At 51.7% G+C, this 15,533-nt stretch overlaps 1 protein-coding gene across 1 annotated transcript in view; it reads left to right on the top strand.

Moving 5' to 3' along the window:
* The window catches only part of OGFOD3 (2-oxoglutarate and iron dependent oxygenase domain containing 3), a 16,476-nt gene extending 943 nt beyond the window's left edge, over positions 1 to 15,533 (top strand). The window contains exons 2-9 of the mRNA XM_086356781.1: positions 1,638 to 1,855; positions 4,913 to 4,988; positions 6,134 to 6,176; positions 7,704 to 7,768; positions 8,700 to 8,756; positions 9,023 to 9,176; positions 11,255 to 11,378; positions 13,449 to 15,533. Coding sequence (XP_086212907.1) covers positions 1,638 to 1,855; positions 4,913 to 4,988; positions 6,134 to 6,176; positions 7,704 to 7,768; positions 8,700 to 8,756; positions 9,023 to 9,176; positions 11,255 to 11,378; positions 13,449 to 13,585 — 874 coding nt within the window. The 3' untranslated portion in view covers positions 13,586 to 15,533. The remainder of the gene's footprint in view (positions 1 to 1,637; positions 1,856 to 4,912; positions 4,989 to 6,133; positions 6,177 to 7,703; positions 7,769 to 8,699; positions 8,757 to 9,022; positions 9,177 to 11,254; positions 11,379 to 13,448) is intronic.

Here is a 15,533-nt window from a genome sequence, read left to right as displayed (position 1 = left end):
CCTCTCTGTCCCTTTCTGTCTCAGCACCTGGGGTGTCCCAGGCGAAGGTGTCAACAGCTTTGTGCCCACAGTAGGATTTCAGCCCCTGCTGCTGAGATGGGCTGGCAGTCTCCCTGCCCTATTGGGGAAGAAAATACTGGCCCCATTGGAGTTAGGGGCCCACCCTTGTCTAGTTAGAGGAGACCAGGTGGGCTAGAGGCTAGACAGCAATTCTAGGTGGAGGATGGGGGTCTTTGTGACCTGGGGATCTATGCTCCCTGTTTAAAGTGACCATGTATCCACCCAATATGATCTGACTCAGCTGTGCCCACCTTGAGACTTATTTAATCGGAATTTGTGTGTTAGAAAGTAAAAGTGTGAAAGTGTTAGTCGCTTAGTCATGTCCGACTCTTTGCAACCCCAGGTAGTGTACCCTCCAGGCTTTTCTGTCCATGGAATTCTCCAGGCAAGAACACTGGAGTGGGTAGCCATCCCTTCTCCAGGGGATCTTCCCAACCCAGGGATCAAACCCTGATCTCCTCCATTGCAGGTGGATTCTTTACTCTCTGAGCCAGCAGGGAAGCCTGTGTGTGTTTCATATATATAGCACTTTGAAATGTGGAGGGACATATAAAAATAGAAGGCAGACTTCCTGGTTTTCAGGAATTAATCATATACTTGAAGACATGAGGTGCACCTCCTGAAACAATGTCTGGATCGCTTTTCTCATTTCTGCCAATCCTTCAAGCCCTACACATTTTTCTCAGTTAATAGAATACAAGACTGTTCAGTTACACATATGAGAAAACACATACACATGTACACAGACACACATATGAGTGGGTGTACACCATCCAGACACATAGATATACGTGTGCATGCACACACACACATGCACACAGAGACATGCCTGCAACTTCTGCATAGACAGTGTGAATCCAACAGTTAACCCAGGTGGTACAGAAAGTGTCTTAGTGTGGAATCATTTCTGTGGTTCTTGCATTCCTTTCCCGGCTGCCTGGTGGTTTCAGTGAAATGAGTTTGGTTCGTGTTTACCTTAGTTCACCCTGGTAGCTCAGCTGGTAAAGAATCCGCCTGCAATGTGGGAGACTCGCATTCGATCCCTGGGTTGGGAAAATCCCCTGGAGAAGGAAAAGGCTACTCACTCCAGTGTTTTGGCCTGGAGAATTCCACAGACTGTATAGTCCACGGGGTTGGAAGAGATGGACACGACTGAGCGACTTTCACTGCCTTAGTTCACGTTGTGTGTGAGTGTGCACCCTAGGGCCAGTGCATGGGGTTGTGTCAGTCATCTTCAGATGCAGGCAATGTGATCGATGTCACAGGCTCTGTCAGGATCTCCCAGATGGTTCTCCATGGACATGGCCAGGCTGGGAGGGACCGCGACTAGCAGTTTGTCTTGTCCTCGGGGGCATAGTGAGCCCTGTCTGGTCGTATGGGGCGAGGGGCACATTCCCCACCATGTCCTCGTATGCTGGCAAGTGCCTCTGGATTGATGGAGAGTAGCTCTGATGATGACCAGTGTGGGACCCCTTTAAGGCTGTAACTAAGTGTGGGTGTGGTCTCTGGTCATTGTGATCTGAGTTTTCAGCACACGCAGTTGCCTTCGGGTGACCACAGCTGTTTTCTGTTCTCAGCACCAAGAGTGTCCGGGCGCCTCGGGATGTGCGCAAGAAGTGGTTAAGAGTCGTTGTCCTGGGGTCCTGCACTGCGCTCGCCGCCTGCCTGTTCTGGGGCAGCCTGGGGGGTGATGACGGCATCACTGAGGTCCTGGCTCACCGCAGCGAGATCCTGCCAGGCAGGTTCATCGAGGTGCCCTGCTCTGAGGACTATGACAGTCACCGAAGGTTTGAAGGTACGCAGTGCCAAGGTGATTCAGGAAAGAGCAGCATGTTAACATAGAATTTGGTGTGTTCAAAATGCATCTGTTTTTACTTTGATGAATTGGTGGGAATCAGGTCTAAAGTCATGTGGGGTTGGGGGTACAGGCGGCATTCCTCTCCACTGCCCCCCCACTACGTTGGTTAGCTCACACCTGTTCTGGGGAGTGTGAGTGTTTCAGGCCCCACCAGTGCAAGGGCAGGCCCAGGCTTCACTGCCCAGGCTATGGCCAGTATTTTACTGAGGTGCCCCCCACCTCAGTGTGGATTCCATCTGGTGGACGAGGTGGTTTGCCTGGAAAGATGTAACAGAATTGGGAAGATATCAATGAACAAGTTGAACTGAGAAGAGGCATTTTCTGTCTTAGGGGATTGTTAAATCAGAAAATGTTGCAACAGGAAACGTGATACCAGGGTCCTTCCCACCATGGCGTTTGTCCCATCCTGGCACCTGCCTGCTCTGTGGAGGGCAGCAGTTTTAAAAGCCTAGCCAGAGTGACCGGGTCTTAGAGACAGAACTTATTTTTTCTATTCAGAGCAGCGCTTTGAACTTGAACCAAGAAAAAGATTGCTGAGTCCTTCCACCAAGGGGCACTGTTGTGATGCGCACAAGTTGGGTTAAAGTGAAGGGAGGTGTGTGGGCTCCTTGGCAGAAATGGACATGCTGAGGAACTGGGGTTCCCTTTCCCCTCGGGGGTCAGGAGTGGACAGGTTCTGTTGTGGGCATGCTCTCTCTGTCTTGGTGAGCTTTTTTCCTGTAAAGTCCCAGCTTTTGACAAAGTATGTTTTTCCCGTGCTAAGTCACTTCAGTTGTGTCCGGCTCTTTGTGACCCTGTACACTGTAGCCCGGCAGGCTCCTCTGTCCATGGGATTCTCCAGGCAAGAATACTGGAGTGGGTTGCCATGCCCTCCTCCAGGGGATCTTTCCTACCCGGTAATCGAACCTGTGTCTATTGCATTGCAGGCGGATTCTTTACCGCTGAGCCATTATTTCTCCTACCCCTTTAATAATTTATCCACATTAAAAACAGTTGGAATGCGGCAGAGGAGGAGTTGGTGTAGATGGAGATGGGATTTCAGTTGGGAAGGTGAGAAAGTTCGGGAGATGATGGTGGTGATGGTCACGCAACAATGTGAGCGCAGTTAATGTCCCTGAACTGGTTAAAACGGTAAATTTGGGGTTTTATATATATTTTACCAGAAAAACACAGCATCGAAGTCTCTGGACTCCCCCCTCTCACCCTTGTCTCCTCCCATAGCTGACAGGGGCTCTGCCTGCACCGGACTTGTGTGTCTGGGAGGCACATCTGTGTGCTTGTGTCCTGTGCACTTGTGTACATGCACGGCCATCACCACCACTCACAACTCACTTTCTCGCCCAAATGATACTCTTTAACGCTCATTCATATTCAGTGTGCTGTGTCCTGCTGGATTTTAAGATTTCAAGATTGATGGAACTTGAGTTCTCTCTAACTGCCTGGTAGCTGGAGACCATAACCTGTATGGTACAGAACCAACTTTCCTGTTGGGCTAATATGTTTTTGTTAATGTTGCATGTGTACCTGAAAAAATGTCTGTTTTTGAATGGTTGTTGTGAAGCTCTGACTGTCTCCTAGTCTACACTCCTCTGGGCAAACTGTCTTCTTGGACGTCTTGCCTTGTTCAGTTATCGGGAGCTGCGAGGCGGGTCTCCACCTCAGTGGTGGGCCTGGTGGCTGCCTCACGTGTTTGAACTGATGTCACTTGGTGCTTCTGTTGCCCCTGCATCTTCCTGGTGAATCGCTCCTATTATCAGTCTCTTCCCCTCTCATAATTCTTTTGTCTTTAAGTGTATCTCTTTGTATGATATCACTCCCCAAGCTGCTGTTTGGTTATCGTCGTTTTTGCCTTTATCGTCGACCTTTAGGGAGTAACCCTTACAAAAAGCATTTTTGTGTTTTAATAGAACACAGATCTTGTATCAGTAGGGTTATATTTAGCTCCATGGAACTGAGGCACCCCTTCCCTAATGACCCCCAAGTAGAAGTTTATCCACCCAGAGAAAGTCACCCCAGGTCAGCCTGGCTCCCTGTGAGCCCTTTGCACTGAGCCCCCAGCTCTCCCACTCAGCGTGTGGTTTATGTGGTCCCAGGACACCTCCAGGCACGTTCCAGGCAGGAAGAGGGGAAGGAGGATGAAAGCTAAAGGTCAGCCAGCCTAGCGTGTCCTGAGAGTGTTCCATTAGCCACATATCCTGTGGTCCACCCAGCTCGAGACAGCCAGCCTGCCCTTTGCACCAAGACACAAGGCACTTGCTGAGCTCATCCATCTCTGGTGCTCTGCCTCATCCTGGGCCCATCCATCTGACCCTGGCCCTGTCCACCCTGACCCTGGCCACTTTATCCCTGGGCCTGTCATGCTGACCCTGGCTGTGTCCGCCCTGGCCCTGATCCTGTCCACCCTGACCCTGATCCCACTTTGCCTCTTTCACCCCAACCCTGGCCCCATCCCCATCCAAGCTCCCCCACCCTTCTCCCTCTAAGCAGCTCAGTCCTGGCTGTAGGACAGAGGGAGGCAGGGGGGAGTGGGTGGGGAGCACCTTAAAGCAGCTCTGCAAAAGGATAGCAGCTATAATTGCAGGCACAGCTTTGGTCATCCAGGAGGGACTTGCCAACAGGTCTGGATCTGTGGTCAGGTTCAAGAATGTCGTGGATGCCTCCTCTGGGCAGAGTGCCTGGTGCTTCCAGAGTGGCCTGCCTGGCAGGGCTGCCAGGAACACAGTGAAATTTGTATGGGAAGTTTCACAGTGAAATTTGATGTAGGGGATGTGCATGTACTGGAAAGTCACCATTGCTTATCTGAAATTCACTCTGACCACGTGGCCTGTAATTTCCAAACCTGGACCCTTAATCCTGTGAAAGGCAAGGCCCCAACCCACAAAATTCTGTTGTCCCTGAGAAGGGGGGCCCACATATGAGTCCTTGACAACGGCATGCTTCTCTGTGTCGGGGTTCAGTGGGGGCTGTGTGTCATCCTGACTTGACTCTTTCTAGGCTGCTCCCCGAGGAAGTGTGGCCGGGGCATCAGCGATGCCGTCATCACCAGGGACGAAGCCCGAAGGATTCGCAGGTACACGCATCTCCGAGCTTCTGTCCTGAACAAGTGGGAGGGTGAGGCTGGGGCGGGGAGCAGAGAATTACTACTAAAAGGATGATTTCAAGAGATTCATTTAGAATTCCCTAAGAATTCCCCTGCATACTTCCAAGGGCAAGATGGGCTTTTCTGATTTCCAGGAGGAAAGGCTATTGCCCTCAGTGATGTGGTTGCTGATAGAACCTTCTGGAGGCCCAGGCCCTCTCCAGGGACAGCTGCGGAGGTGGAGAGGGGATGCTCTGTTTTGGTCTATTGGGGAGGTGGGGGGGATGCTCTCCCATCAGCCGTTGAGGGGCCCAATGGACACTTGTATAGAGACAGCGGGTTTACCCAGTGGCCCCAGGCAGTTGCTAGACAATATTTCAGTCTCCTCTCCAAAACTGATTGGGATCAGTCCTCCCACCAGCTCGCCATAACTCATGACCGGGTAGGAGGTCTTACTTACGAGTAGTTGGCATTGGATTCTTTCTTGTCTTTTAGAAGCAGATCTTGGTGCTTTGACTTTTCCGACATGGAGTTCAGACACAGGCATGTGCCTAGTGGAGCAGTGTCTGGTCTGTGTGTTGAGCTGAGTCCCAAAGGGAGACTCTCCTCCTGTTTCTAGATAACCTTGTAGGGGCCACTTGGGTAGGGGGGTGGTCACTGGTGTGAGGGCTGGATCCAGCCCCTAATCAGTTTCCGGGTGGCCATGAAGCATCTGTCAGAGGACCAGAAGCCCCTGCGTCTTCACTGACATGGGTGGTCCTGTGAGGTCCAGCCCAGAGTACCACATGGCCTCTGCCTCCTGAGCTGGTGATTACAGTCTGCCTCCCAGCCTGTGATGACAGGAGAGAGACTTTCCAGCCCAGAGCAACCCATTCAGCTCAGCACCAGGTCTCTGAACTAAAGATGGAAAGTAAGCCCACTTGTCCCCAAACCGTGTGATAGGATGTTAGTGAGGTGGTGACAGAATACTAACATTTACTCAACTTGAAAGTCGAGTCCTTTGGTCTAAACATGTGATTCTGTCATAAACATTAAGCAATCCGTTAACATTGTGTTCGCTGTGTGATTGGTGTGTGTCTAGAAGTATCATAGATGATGCTGTTAACTGAATTCTGACTTAAGATCTTCCCCTACAGCATAGCCGAGAAGGGGTTGTCCCTGGGAGGATCCGATGGAGGGGTGAGTTGTCTGTTGTTCCTGCTTCAGTTTTCTTCTTACCCCTTTGGCTCTGCTCTCCCTCCAAGGGGAAATGAGGGTATAGGATGTTCAGGCCCTCACAGATGCAGTGTACGGACTGTTGTCCACTGAGTGAGACTGTGGGGGGTCCAGCAGTGGCCCCTGAAAAATGCATCCACCCAGAACTGTGATGGGACCTTATCTAGGAAAAGGGTATTTTGCAGATGTCATTAAGTTAAGGGTCTCAAGATGAGATCATCCTGGATTATCAAGGTAGCCCTAGATCCAGTGACAAGAGTCCTTGTAAGAGGAAGGCAGAGGGAGGTTTGAGACTGAAGAAGAGGCCATGTGAAGATGGAGCAGAGTGGAGTGATATGCCACAAACCAAGGGACCCCTGGTGCCACCAGAAGCCCAAAGATTCAAGGAAAGATTTTCCCCTGGTGCCTTCGGAAGGAATGGGACCCTGCTGACACCTTGATCTCAGCTTTCTGGCCTCCAGACCTTGAGACAATGAATCCCTGCTGTTTTAAGCCTACCATTTACAGCAACCACAGGGAACTCAGACAGGCCAGTGCAGCTCTGTAACTCATCCGCTTCCTGGGTAGCCTTGAGAGTCCATCTGTGCGAGCACCTTACATTGGAGTTCTCACGTGGTCCCAGTGGGGATCTTCTCACCCAGTGTGTGGGTCCTAGGGGAACATCTGCTCTCCTCTGGATAGTTCAGTCATTATCTCTATGACTCTTATTCTGCAGACTCTTTCCTTTTGAGTTCTGAAAATTAAGCTTCTCCTTTTATTTTGATTCAGTTCAAGGGGAATATTTATTAAAACCTATTCGTGTGTGGACTCATCTTTTACTCTCTGCTCAGCATTTACGTGAAAAGTTCTGTTGCAGTGAATCATCCAGGTTTAATATCTTTAAGGGCCGTTAACATTTTTTAAGCCCAGATTGTGTTCAAACAAACCCTCTGGGATGGTCATCGCATCAGTGAGAAAAGACGCCCAAACAGGATAGAGGTGGTCCGTGCTCATGCCCCTTCCCCTCTTTTAAGACACAGAGAAGGCCTTCTGGAGGCTGGATGGGCAGGGGTCAGAAACACTGGTGGTTCATTAATGAGTGATGACCCAGCAATTCTGCTCCTGGGCATTTACCCAGGAGAATGAGAGCATCTCCCGTGATAAAAACATTGTCCGCCAGTGTCAGAGCTGCCTTATTTGCAACAGCCCTGAACTAGGAGCCGCCCACATGTCCGTCTCCAGGTGAGTTAGTCACAGGGAGGTGATACGCAGTGAAAGGAGCCAGGCTGAGAGCGAGTGTACCTGCATGACTCCAGGGCCTCCTGTTATAGAAACGAACCAGCACCCCACACACCTTTGTCCAAATGTCTTGAAACCCAGCCTGTGTGCATTGTCACCCTGACCTGTGTGTGCAAGGATACGTCTTGGGAATTTGTGTTTAACGTTGATGGCTTTTAGAGCTTGGTCATCTGCCAGGCAGCCCTCATGCTACTCTGCCAACATCTTTTCCAGGCATCCATCCTGGACCTGCACTCAGGGGCCTTATCTGTTGGGAAGCACTTTGTAAACCTGTACAGGTGAGAACCTGGGGTGAGAGGGTCTGCCCGTTTTTTATCCGGGGACACCTGAGTGAGGCTTGTGTGTATGGATCAGAAGGGCTTCAAGTCTTGGGGAAAACCTCAACATTTGCCATCAGGCTGTGGCCAAGTGAGGACTGGGAGATTAAGCTTTTCCAAGGGGCTGGGTACTCACTCACCTTGCTTTAGGAAACAGTCTAGTCGGGAAGGGGCCAAGAGATAGGGTTGGAGGGAGAGGTAAGTGGCAGGCCAGGCTCCTAAGAGCTGCCTCCTGAGGGCCAGGAGAAGCAAGAGATCTCCCAACCTTAATAAATGTCACCCCACTTGGTGGCTCAGATGATAAAGAATCTGCCTGCAATGCAGGAGACCTGGGTTCGATCCCTAGGTCTGGAAGATCCCCAGGAGAAAGGAATGGCTACTCACTCCAGTATTCTTGCCTGGAGAATCTCATGGACAGAGGAGCCTGATGGGCTACAGTCCATGGGGTCACTAAGCATTGGACATAATTGAGCAACTAACAGTTTCACCTGCAAGGTACTACCCTCCCACCCCCCACCCTCTTCTCACACGGTTATTGTAGAAAGAGCAGCTGCAAGATAAGAAGGACCAGCTGATTCTCAAGGACTTGCTAGTTAACTGTAGGAAAGACTGAATTTAAAGGAAACGTGTTAGTCGCTCAGTCACGTCTGACTCTTTGCAACCCCATGGACCGTAACCAGGCTCCTCTGTCCATTGAATTCTCCAGGCCAAGAATACTGGAGTGGGTAGCCATTCTCTTCTCCGGGGGATCTTCCCAACCCAGGGATTGAACCTGAGTTTCCTGCATGGCAGGCAGATTCTTTACCATCTGAGCCACTAGGGAAGACCCAAAGGAAATAAGGAAACATTAATAAAATGTCTCATTTGTTAATACTCCTTATTCTTTTCACAGATACTTTGGGGATAAAATACAAACTATCTTCTCAGAAGAGGACTTCCAATTGTACCGGTGAGGGAAGGAACGCCCGAGTCAGAGGTGGGGAAGGTAGTGGGGGCATGGGAGTGCTGGGGTGAGTCCTGCAGAGAAATGGCACTCAGGTTTCTGGTTTTGCACATGATACCCTGTCACATGTGTGTGAACCAATGTGTGTATCTGCTCACCTTTCCTCCTTCTCCAGTTCATGTCTTTTTGTGGTATGGTTTGATATGGGTCCCATGGACCCGTGGAGAATCCTCTTCCAGCTGCTCTGAGTGACACGTGTGTCCTCTTGGCAGGGACGTGCGGCAGAAGGTCCAGCTGGCGATCGCCCAGGCGTTTGGCATCAGTGCGTCTTCGCTGCACCTGACGAAGCCCACCTTCTTCTCCCGCATCAACAGCACGGAGGCCCGGACAGCTCACGATGAGTATTGGCATGCTCACGTGGACAAGGTGAATGCAGCTGGGGCCCGTCCACTGAGGTGCTGTCTGTTCTCATAGTTGGGGTTTTAGATGTTTCCTCTCTGGTGATGCTGTCAAGGAAATAAGACTTGTTTCTCGTGTGGTGAGGTGAGAGAAGATGGTGAAACGCATGTTATGGAACAGGAAGGGCCTGGTGGGGACCATCCTTTGCTACTTGTTCCCAGATGCAGAGCTGTCTCTGCCTGATCCGTGAGCTTCATCAAATGTCACCTGACCCGGCCTTGATTCAGCCTTTCTGTTGGGTGGTCTCCCCTTGGATATGCGTCCCCCACCCCTGCCCAGGAGGCCCCCCTTTCCCCCCTTTTTTTGTGGGGAGAGATCTCTTGACCAGACTCTCTTGGATTCTGTGGATTCCTCTTCTTTGACCTCCTGTTGTTCCCTAGACACGGTGACACCTAATCTATCAATGTCTTCATCAGCCACAACTGAAGCCCTCTCCCGCCTGCCCCTCAGCCCCACCCTGACCTGCTCGGCCAGCACGCCCAGCATGGCGCCAGGGGAGAGTTGGCCACAGAAACGTCTGAGGGCTGTTGGCGGTCACCCCAGCTGCGAGTGTGCTCAGGTGACCCAGATAATCTCTGCATTGCTTGATGCCGGAACAAAGGAAATAAAGTGAAAAATAAGCCGAGGGTTTGGGCAGAAGCTCGCAGATTGGGCTTCTGCCTGAGATTCGGTCAGACATTGGTGTGTTTATTTAATCTCAACTGTCTGAGCTTGACGGAGGAAGGAGCACTTCCCTGTGGTTAGTGAGACTGAGGAACCCAGTATTTAATTAAGCTAAAGTGAAGCAGCTGCATGTGGCCAGTGGCTCATCTGAGCCAGTGTAGCTCAGGGGGTTCGAGGGGACTCAGGTTGGAAGTTTGGGCATCACCCCGGGTGCTCCCATGGGCTTACGATTGATCACTGGGTTCAGACTCATCCATTTATGATCAAGCTTCCTGTTCACTCTCACCTCACAGGTTTAGCAGCCATTGCCTCATTGAATAATCATTCTGTAGATGCATTATTTCATTAGGGAACCAGGGCTGAGACCTTCAGTGTAAGATCATCATAGACATTGCAGAGGGGAAAACAAGGTTCTATGGGGTTCAGGGCAAAGACATCATGTGCTGAGGACAGATAGGTTCATGCAGCAAATGGGGAAGGGAGTTTGGGATGGAGTCTGGGAGAATTTCCCTGCGTGAAGAAAGAGCAACCCTCTGCATAGTGTGAAGGGTGGGTTTAGAAGAGACAACACTGAAGGTAGCCTGGTTCCTTGATCCACTTTGAAGGAAGAAAGATAAGGAAGATATTCTTCAGGCAGAGAAAGCAAGTCAGTAGTGATGAGCAGGGTGGCCTCAGACATGTTAGAGCTAGGAGGTCTTGTGACAGGGTGTACAGGACCTGGGTGGTTGTCATAGCCAAGGGGTCGCTCATGTATGGATGTGGCAAAAAGGTGTTCTCCCATGAGGGGACTCCAGGAGTGAAGCATCTGCTCCTGGCTGTGAAGCTCTCCAGCCTCCGACTCAGAACAGCTCAGGCCCCACCAGCCTCTGCCATCCCCACGACCTGCCAGAACCTTCCTCCTTCCCAGGCCACTGTGCTCACATGAGTTTGGGGTGGTTCCTTTGCAGTATCTGAGCTGGGTGGGTAGGAGAGGGTGAGGCTACTGGACACCCCCCATCCCGGTCTCTTTTAGGTTCTGTGCAGCTCAGTGGATGTGAGGTTCACTGCTGAAGCAACTCAAGGGCACTGCCCTGAGCTGTTCTCGGGTTTAAGCCACTCTGATATTTGTTTGGTGCCCTGATACCAGATAAGGAGCCCCAAAAATGGGGTCTTGGTGGGGAATGTGGAGGGAGCCCAGGTCTGTGTAGAAAGTCCAGCTCCACAGACAGTGCGGTACTGAATTCACCAGAAGGTGACAGGGCCTTGGTCACCTACGCAGGCTGGTGCTCAGCAGAGGGTTTTCTGCCATTGGGAGGGCAATGTGAGGCCTGGGTTCTGTCCTTCCCTGAGAACCAAGCCCTCCCACAAGCAGGTGGTGACGTACCCTCGTGCTTTGCCCACAGGTGACCTATGGTTCCTTTGACTACACGTCACTACTGTACCTTTCCGACTACCTGGACGACTTCGGTGGGGGGCGGTTTGTGTTCATGGAGGAGGGGGCCAACAAGACAGTGGAGCCAAGAGCAGGTAGGACTCACAGGTGGAATCTGGGGTGCTTGACTGTGCCTTTCCTGGGATGCTGAGTTTACAATTGATTATCTCCTATGAAAATTAACAGGGAAATATGCCAAGGGTTTTCAGTGTTCCCATCTATTCACTTTCCAGCCCCCTCCATTCCCTCCTGAGCATCCAGGTTCCAACAGGTACATTCCTCTTCTGCCTCAGCATTTCATGGTGTGCTGGTCTGGTGACGATTTTCTGAAAATATTCTTATTTCAGCTTTTTTCTAAAGGATATTTTCACTGGAGGTGAAATTCTGGATTGGTGGGTTTTTTCTTTTTTAAAAAACCATTTTCCTTTTCCTCTGGCTCCCTTGTTGCCATCACCACTGTCACCTCCCTGTAGTAGCTGCCTCTTTGCTCTCCACCTGCAAGCTGCTCTCTAGTCTCTGGTTTCAGCAGTTTGACTATGATGTGCCTCAGTGTGAATTTGTATTTATCCCACTGGAAGTATTTATCCTGACAAGCTTATTGGGTTAAAAGTCAAAGTTTTCATCACAGTAGGGAAAGTGGTCATTATTTCTTCAAATCACCTTTTTCTGTACCGATATTAGCTTCTCTTCCCTCCAAAGGTCCAACCTGAGGGATGGATGGTTTCCTGATGTCCCACAGGCCATGAGGAGATTGACTTTTCCTCAGTCTTTTCTTCTCTGTTCTTTGGTGCCTCTGTTTGCAAAGTGTGCAGAAACACTGGGGGCCCCTAGAGACCCCCTACTCTTGCTGCAAGTCAGCGATATTTGATAACCGTGTGTGCAGGGGTGGGAGTGCACGGATGGCATGGATGGGCAAGGAGGCCATTGAGCCCACTGTGCAGACTGGCCTGGCTGCTTGTCTGATGTCTCAGGTGTGATTGAAACTGGAGAAACCAAGGACAAAATGTCCTTTAACAACTTGGGCCTCAGGAAGTGGTGTGACTCCAGATTGCTCTGGGAAAGAGTGTTTCCTTCAGGTCAGGGGCAGCCTGGCTGGTCCAGAGGAGGGTCTGAGTTCCGGGTGTCCCCAGGCCCCGTGCGGAGGTTTCTGCATGTTACATGTTTTCTTTTGTTCTGCTATTTTCAGGCAGAGCACAGTTCTTTTGTTTACAACCAGAAAACAGTGGACTCTGGGGTAGACTTTTCTCCTCTTTTCAAAGATTTAGCGGTCAAGTTCCTGGCAGTGACCTTTGAAGGGAAATGAAGTTGTCATGGAAAATTTTTAAAAATTGATTAGTTTGTTTGTTTATTTGGCTGCATGTGGTCTTAGTAGTGGTGTGTGGGATCTTTCATTGTGGCCTGCAGGCTTAGTTTCAGGTGGGATCTTAGTTCCCTTACCAGGGATTGAACCCATGTCCCCTGCATTGCAGGGTGGATTTCTGGATCACCAGGAAAGTCCCCGTCATGGAACATTTGGTGCTGGGCCACGTGGTAGGAACATGGCATCTGTGGGATCCCAGGGCTCCTCCCTAATGACTCCATTAGGGTCAACTCCATTTGTCCTAAAAAAAAAAAAAAAACTATAGTGGTATATGTGAGGCCAGTTAAATATTGGAGCACATAGACACTGGGTTCTCTGAGCACAGATGGCTGGAGGACCCGCCCACTCCAGGACCTTCAGAAGCCCTCTCCTGTGTCCTGTCCTGGCAGGAGGAGGCAGCTCCCTCCTGCCCTGGGAGGGAGCTATAGGTGTTGGGTGTTTGCCTTGACCTGTTTTTCCTAATTCTCTGTTAAAACATTGTCATCACCCTCCAGGGTTTGGTTTTGTTCCCTGTGTGATTAGAAATAAGATCCTCAGGTGGGCCTGGGGAGGTCACATGGCTTGTAGGGGCCCCTGAGGTGGGTGGCAGGGCCTCACTGCAATTCTAGGCTGACCCACAGAGAGGCTGTGGCCAGACTGGGGCATCCTTCATCCTGCAGGTTTGACTCCAAGCCCTGACTTCCTGCATCAGTGGTTTCTCCAGCCCGCAGGTTCCTTGTGTCCCTGAGTCGGCCTGAACGCAGGTCCTCTGAGGCCCGGCCATGCGTGTGACCTCGAGGTCATGCTTTGTTCTCCCTTCTCCCAGGTCGGGTATCCTTCTTCACCTCCGGGTCTGAGAACCTGCATCGGGTGGAGAAGGTCCACTGGGGCACCCGCTATGCCATCACCATTGCCTTCAGCTGCAACCCCGACCACGGCATCTCGGACCCAACGCTCACGTAGCCCCCTCAGGCGGCCCGCCCAGCAGCCCTGCCCGGAAGCAGCCACGCTGGACGTGCACCCCCCCCCCGCCGCTCAACTCATTTCTACCATTTCCACTGAACAAGGTGCCTTATGAATCATCCCAAATTTTGATTTGCTAACGTTTGATCATTTTTCAACTGTGAGTAAGTAGAGGGGACCAGCTTCCCCTCACAAGGATCAGTGTTGACTGTACTGTGCTGACGTGGGGCTTGGGAGCTGGCAGGGCAGCCACTCCCTCCTTTCTCAGGAAGGAGTCCTGTGCCCGGGGTGGAGTCCCTATTTGTCAGCAGACAGAGGGTCATTCCCTGGCCACTGGAGACCAACTTAAGTGCAGATGAAGCCAAGTGGGGCCAGCAGCCTCTGCTCGGGGAAGCAGAATCAGTGATCATGACACCTTGAGAAGGTTCTGGGAGCAGGCAGCTCCAGGGGCAGCAATAGTGGGGCTGGGAGGGCTAACAGTGCTGGATTCTGGATGCAGGTGAGCATCTGATATTCTGGTAGCTCTGTGCAGAGCACCCCAATGCTGCCGGCCCCTGAGAGTCACCCTGACGCTGTGTTCATGCCAGGCTGGGCTCTGCTCCATCACCGGCCAGGGTCCCTGACACAAGCCTGAAGTGTGCTCCCAGTGTGGCCATCCTCAGCTCACCCGGGACTTCCTGTCCAGCTGAGGGTCTGTATGTGCAAGTTCAGGTCTTTACAACCCCCTCCTCGTCTCAGAGCCATCCATGCCTTTTACGTAAAAGTAATGGTCATGGGAGCCAGGAATGGTAAATAGACCAGCCGTGGAGGAGGCCTAGGCAGCACAGCCCAGGGGGAAGGTCGTGTTCATCAGTTGGCTTCTGCCAGGGTTGGGCAAGGTTTCACGGCTGCCCTACAAAGCATCTGGCCTTGGGTTTGGGTACCTGCTGGGAGAAGAGTTAGTCATCCTGCTCCACCTGCCTTGAGAGAGCCCCAGAAATGGCTGTGGGGGCAGGACTCTCCTGGCCACCCTGACCCGGGAGGAACCGCAGCACCTTCTCCTCCGCCCACCCAGTGTGAACACTTGCCCCCTATGTTACAGAAAGCTGCACCCTTGGCCACCACAACCCCACAGGTTCCCCAAGCTCTGCAGCCATTGGGCTCCAGGGAGGGGCAGAGGTTCTGGACCCTGGGGTGAGCCCTTGTGAGGCCCGTAAGGCTTTAGTGAGGGTCTGGAAGCTGGGACCCTTGGGTCTGCACCTCGGTCTGCCGGGAGTCCCTCCTGCTGGTGGGTGATGATATGCATGTCTCAGCACTGTGGGCCTAGCTTCCACGTGCAGACGATGACGTGGGGTGTGCTCCCCTCTAGATCGTGACGACAGGTTGTGGGGAGGTGGGCCCTCCATCCCCACAGGAGCCTGGATCGTGGTTCCTATTTCTAAAGGACTTCAGGCAGATCTGGGAAGGATGAAGGCAGGCTCTGGGTGGAAGACCGGGGTGACCTTAGGGTCGCAGTGCTTGGACACACTGTCTCTAGGTTGGACCAGCAGCCTCAGTCTGTGCAGGAAAAGCTGTCTCCTCCCGTCCGGGTTGTCCTCTGGCTTCTCCCAGTTTGGCTTTTCAGAGGTTGGTTGCTTTGGCCTCGGAATGGGATGCTGTGAACTCTGATAGGGAAGCCCAGCGTGGGCCTCTCTTTGTTCTGTAACTTTTGAGTTATCTGAGTGACGCTGTACCCTCAGTTTGAGGATGGGCAGACGTCCCTGGGTGTTCCATGGCCCACATGGCCACTTGCTACATCTCAGGGCGGTCGTGGTGGGGCGGGCGTGGGTCTGATGGTTTAGTTGTGGTTGAAGTGTTTTAGAAATAACTAAGATACTGGTTTTCATTGACAGTCTTTGCTACTTATCCTATTCATACTCATCACAGAGGTTCTTGGACAAAGAAATAAAGATTTGGGCAAAAACAAAAA

This window comes from Bos grunniens, chromosome 19 (genome assembly GCF_055505025.1).
Source record: "Bos grunniens cultivar Pamir isolate PY7600 chromosome 19, Bosgru_T2T1.0, whole genome shotgun sequence".
Lineage (NCBI taxonomy): Eukaryota > Metazoa > Chordata > Mammalia > Artiodactyla > Bovidae > Bos > Bos grunniens.
The sequence above is the reverse complement of the archived record's forward strand: the minus strand, read 5'-3'. Positions and strand labels throughout refer to the sequence as shown.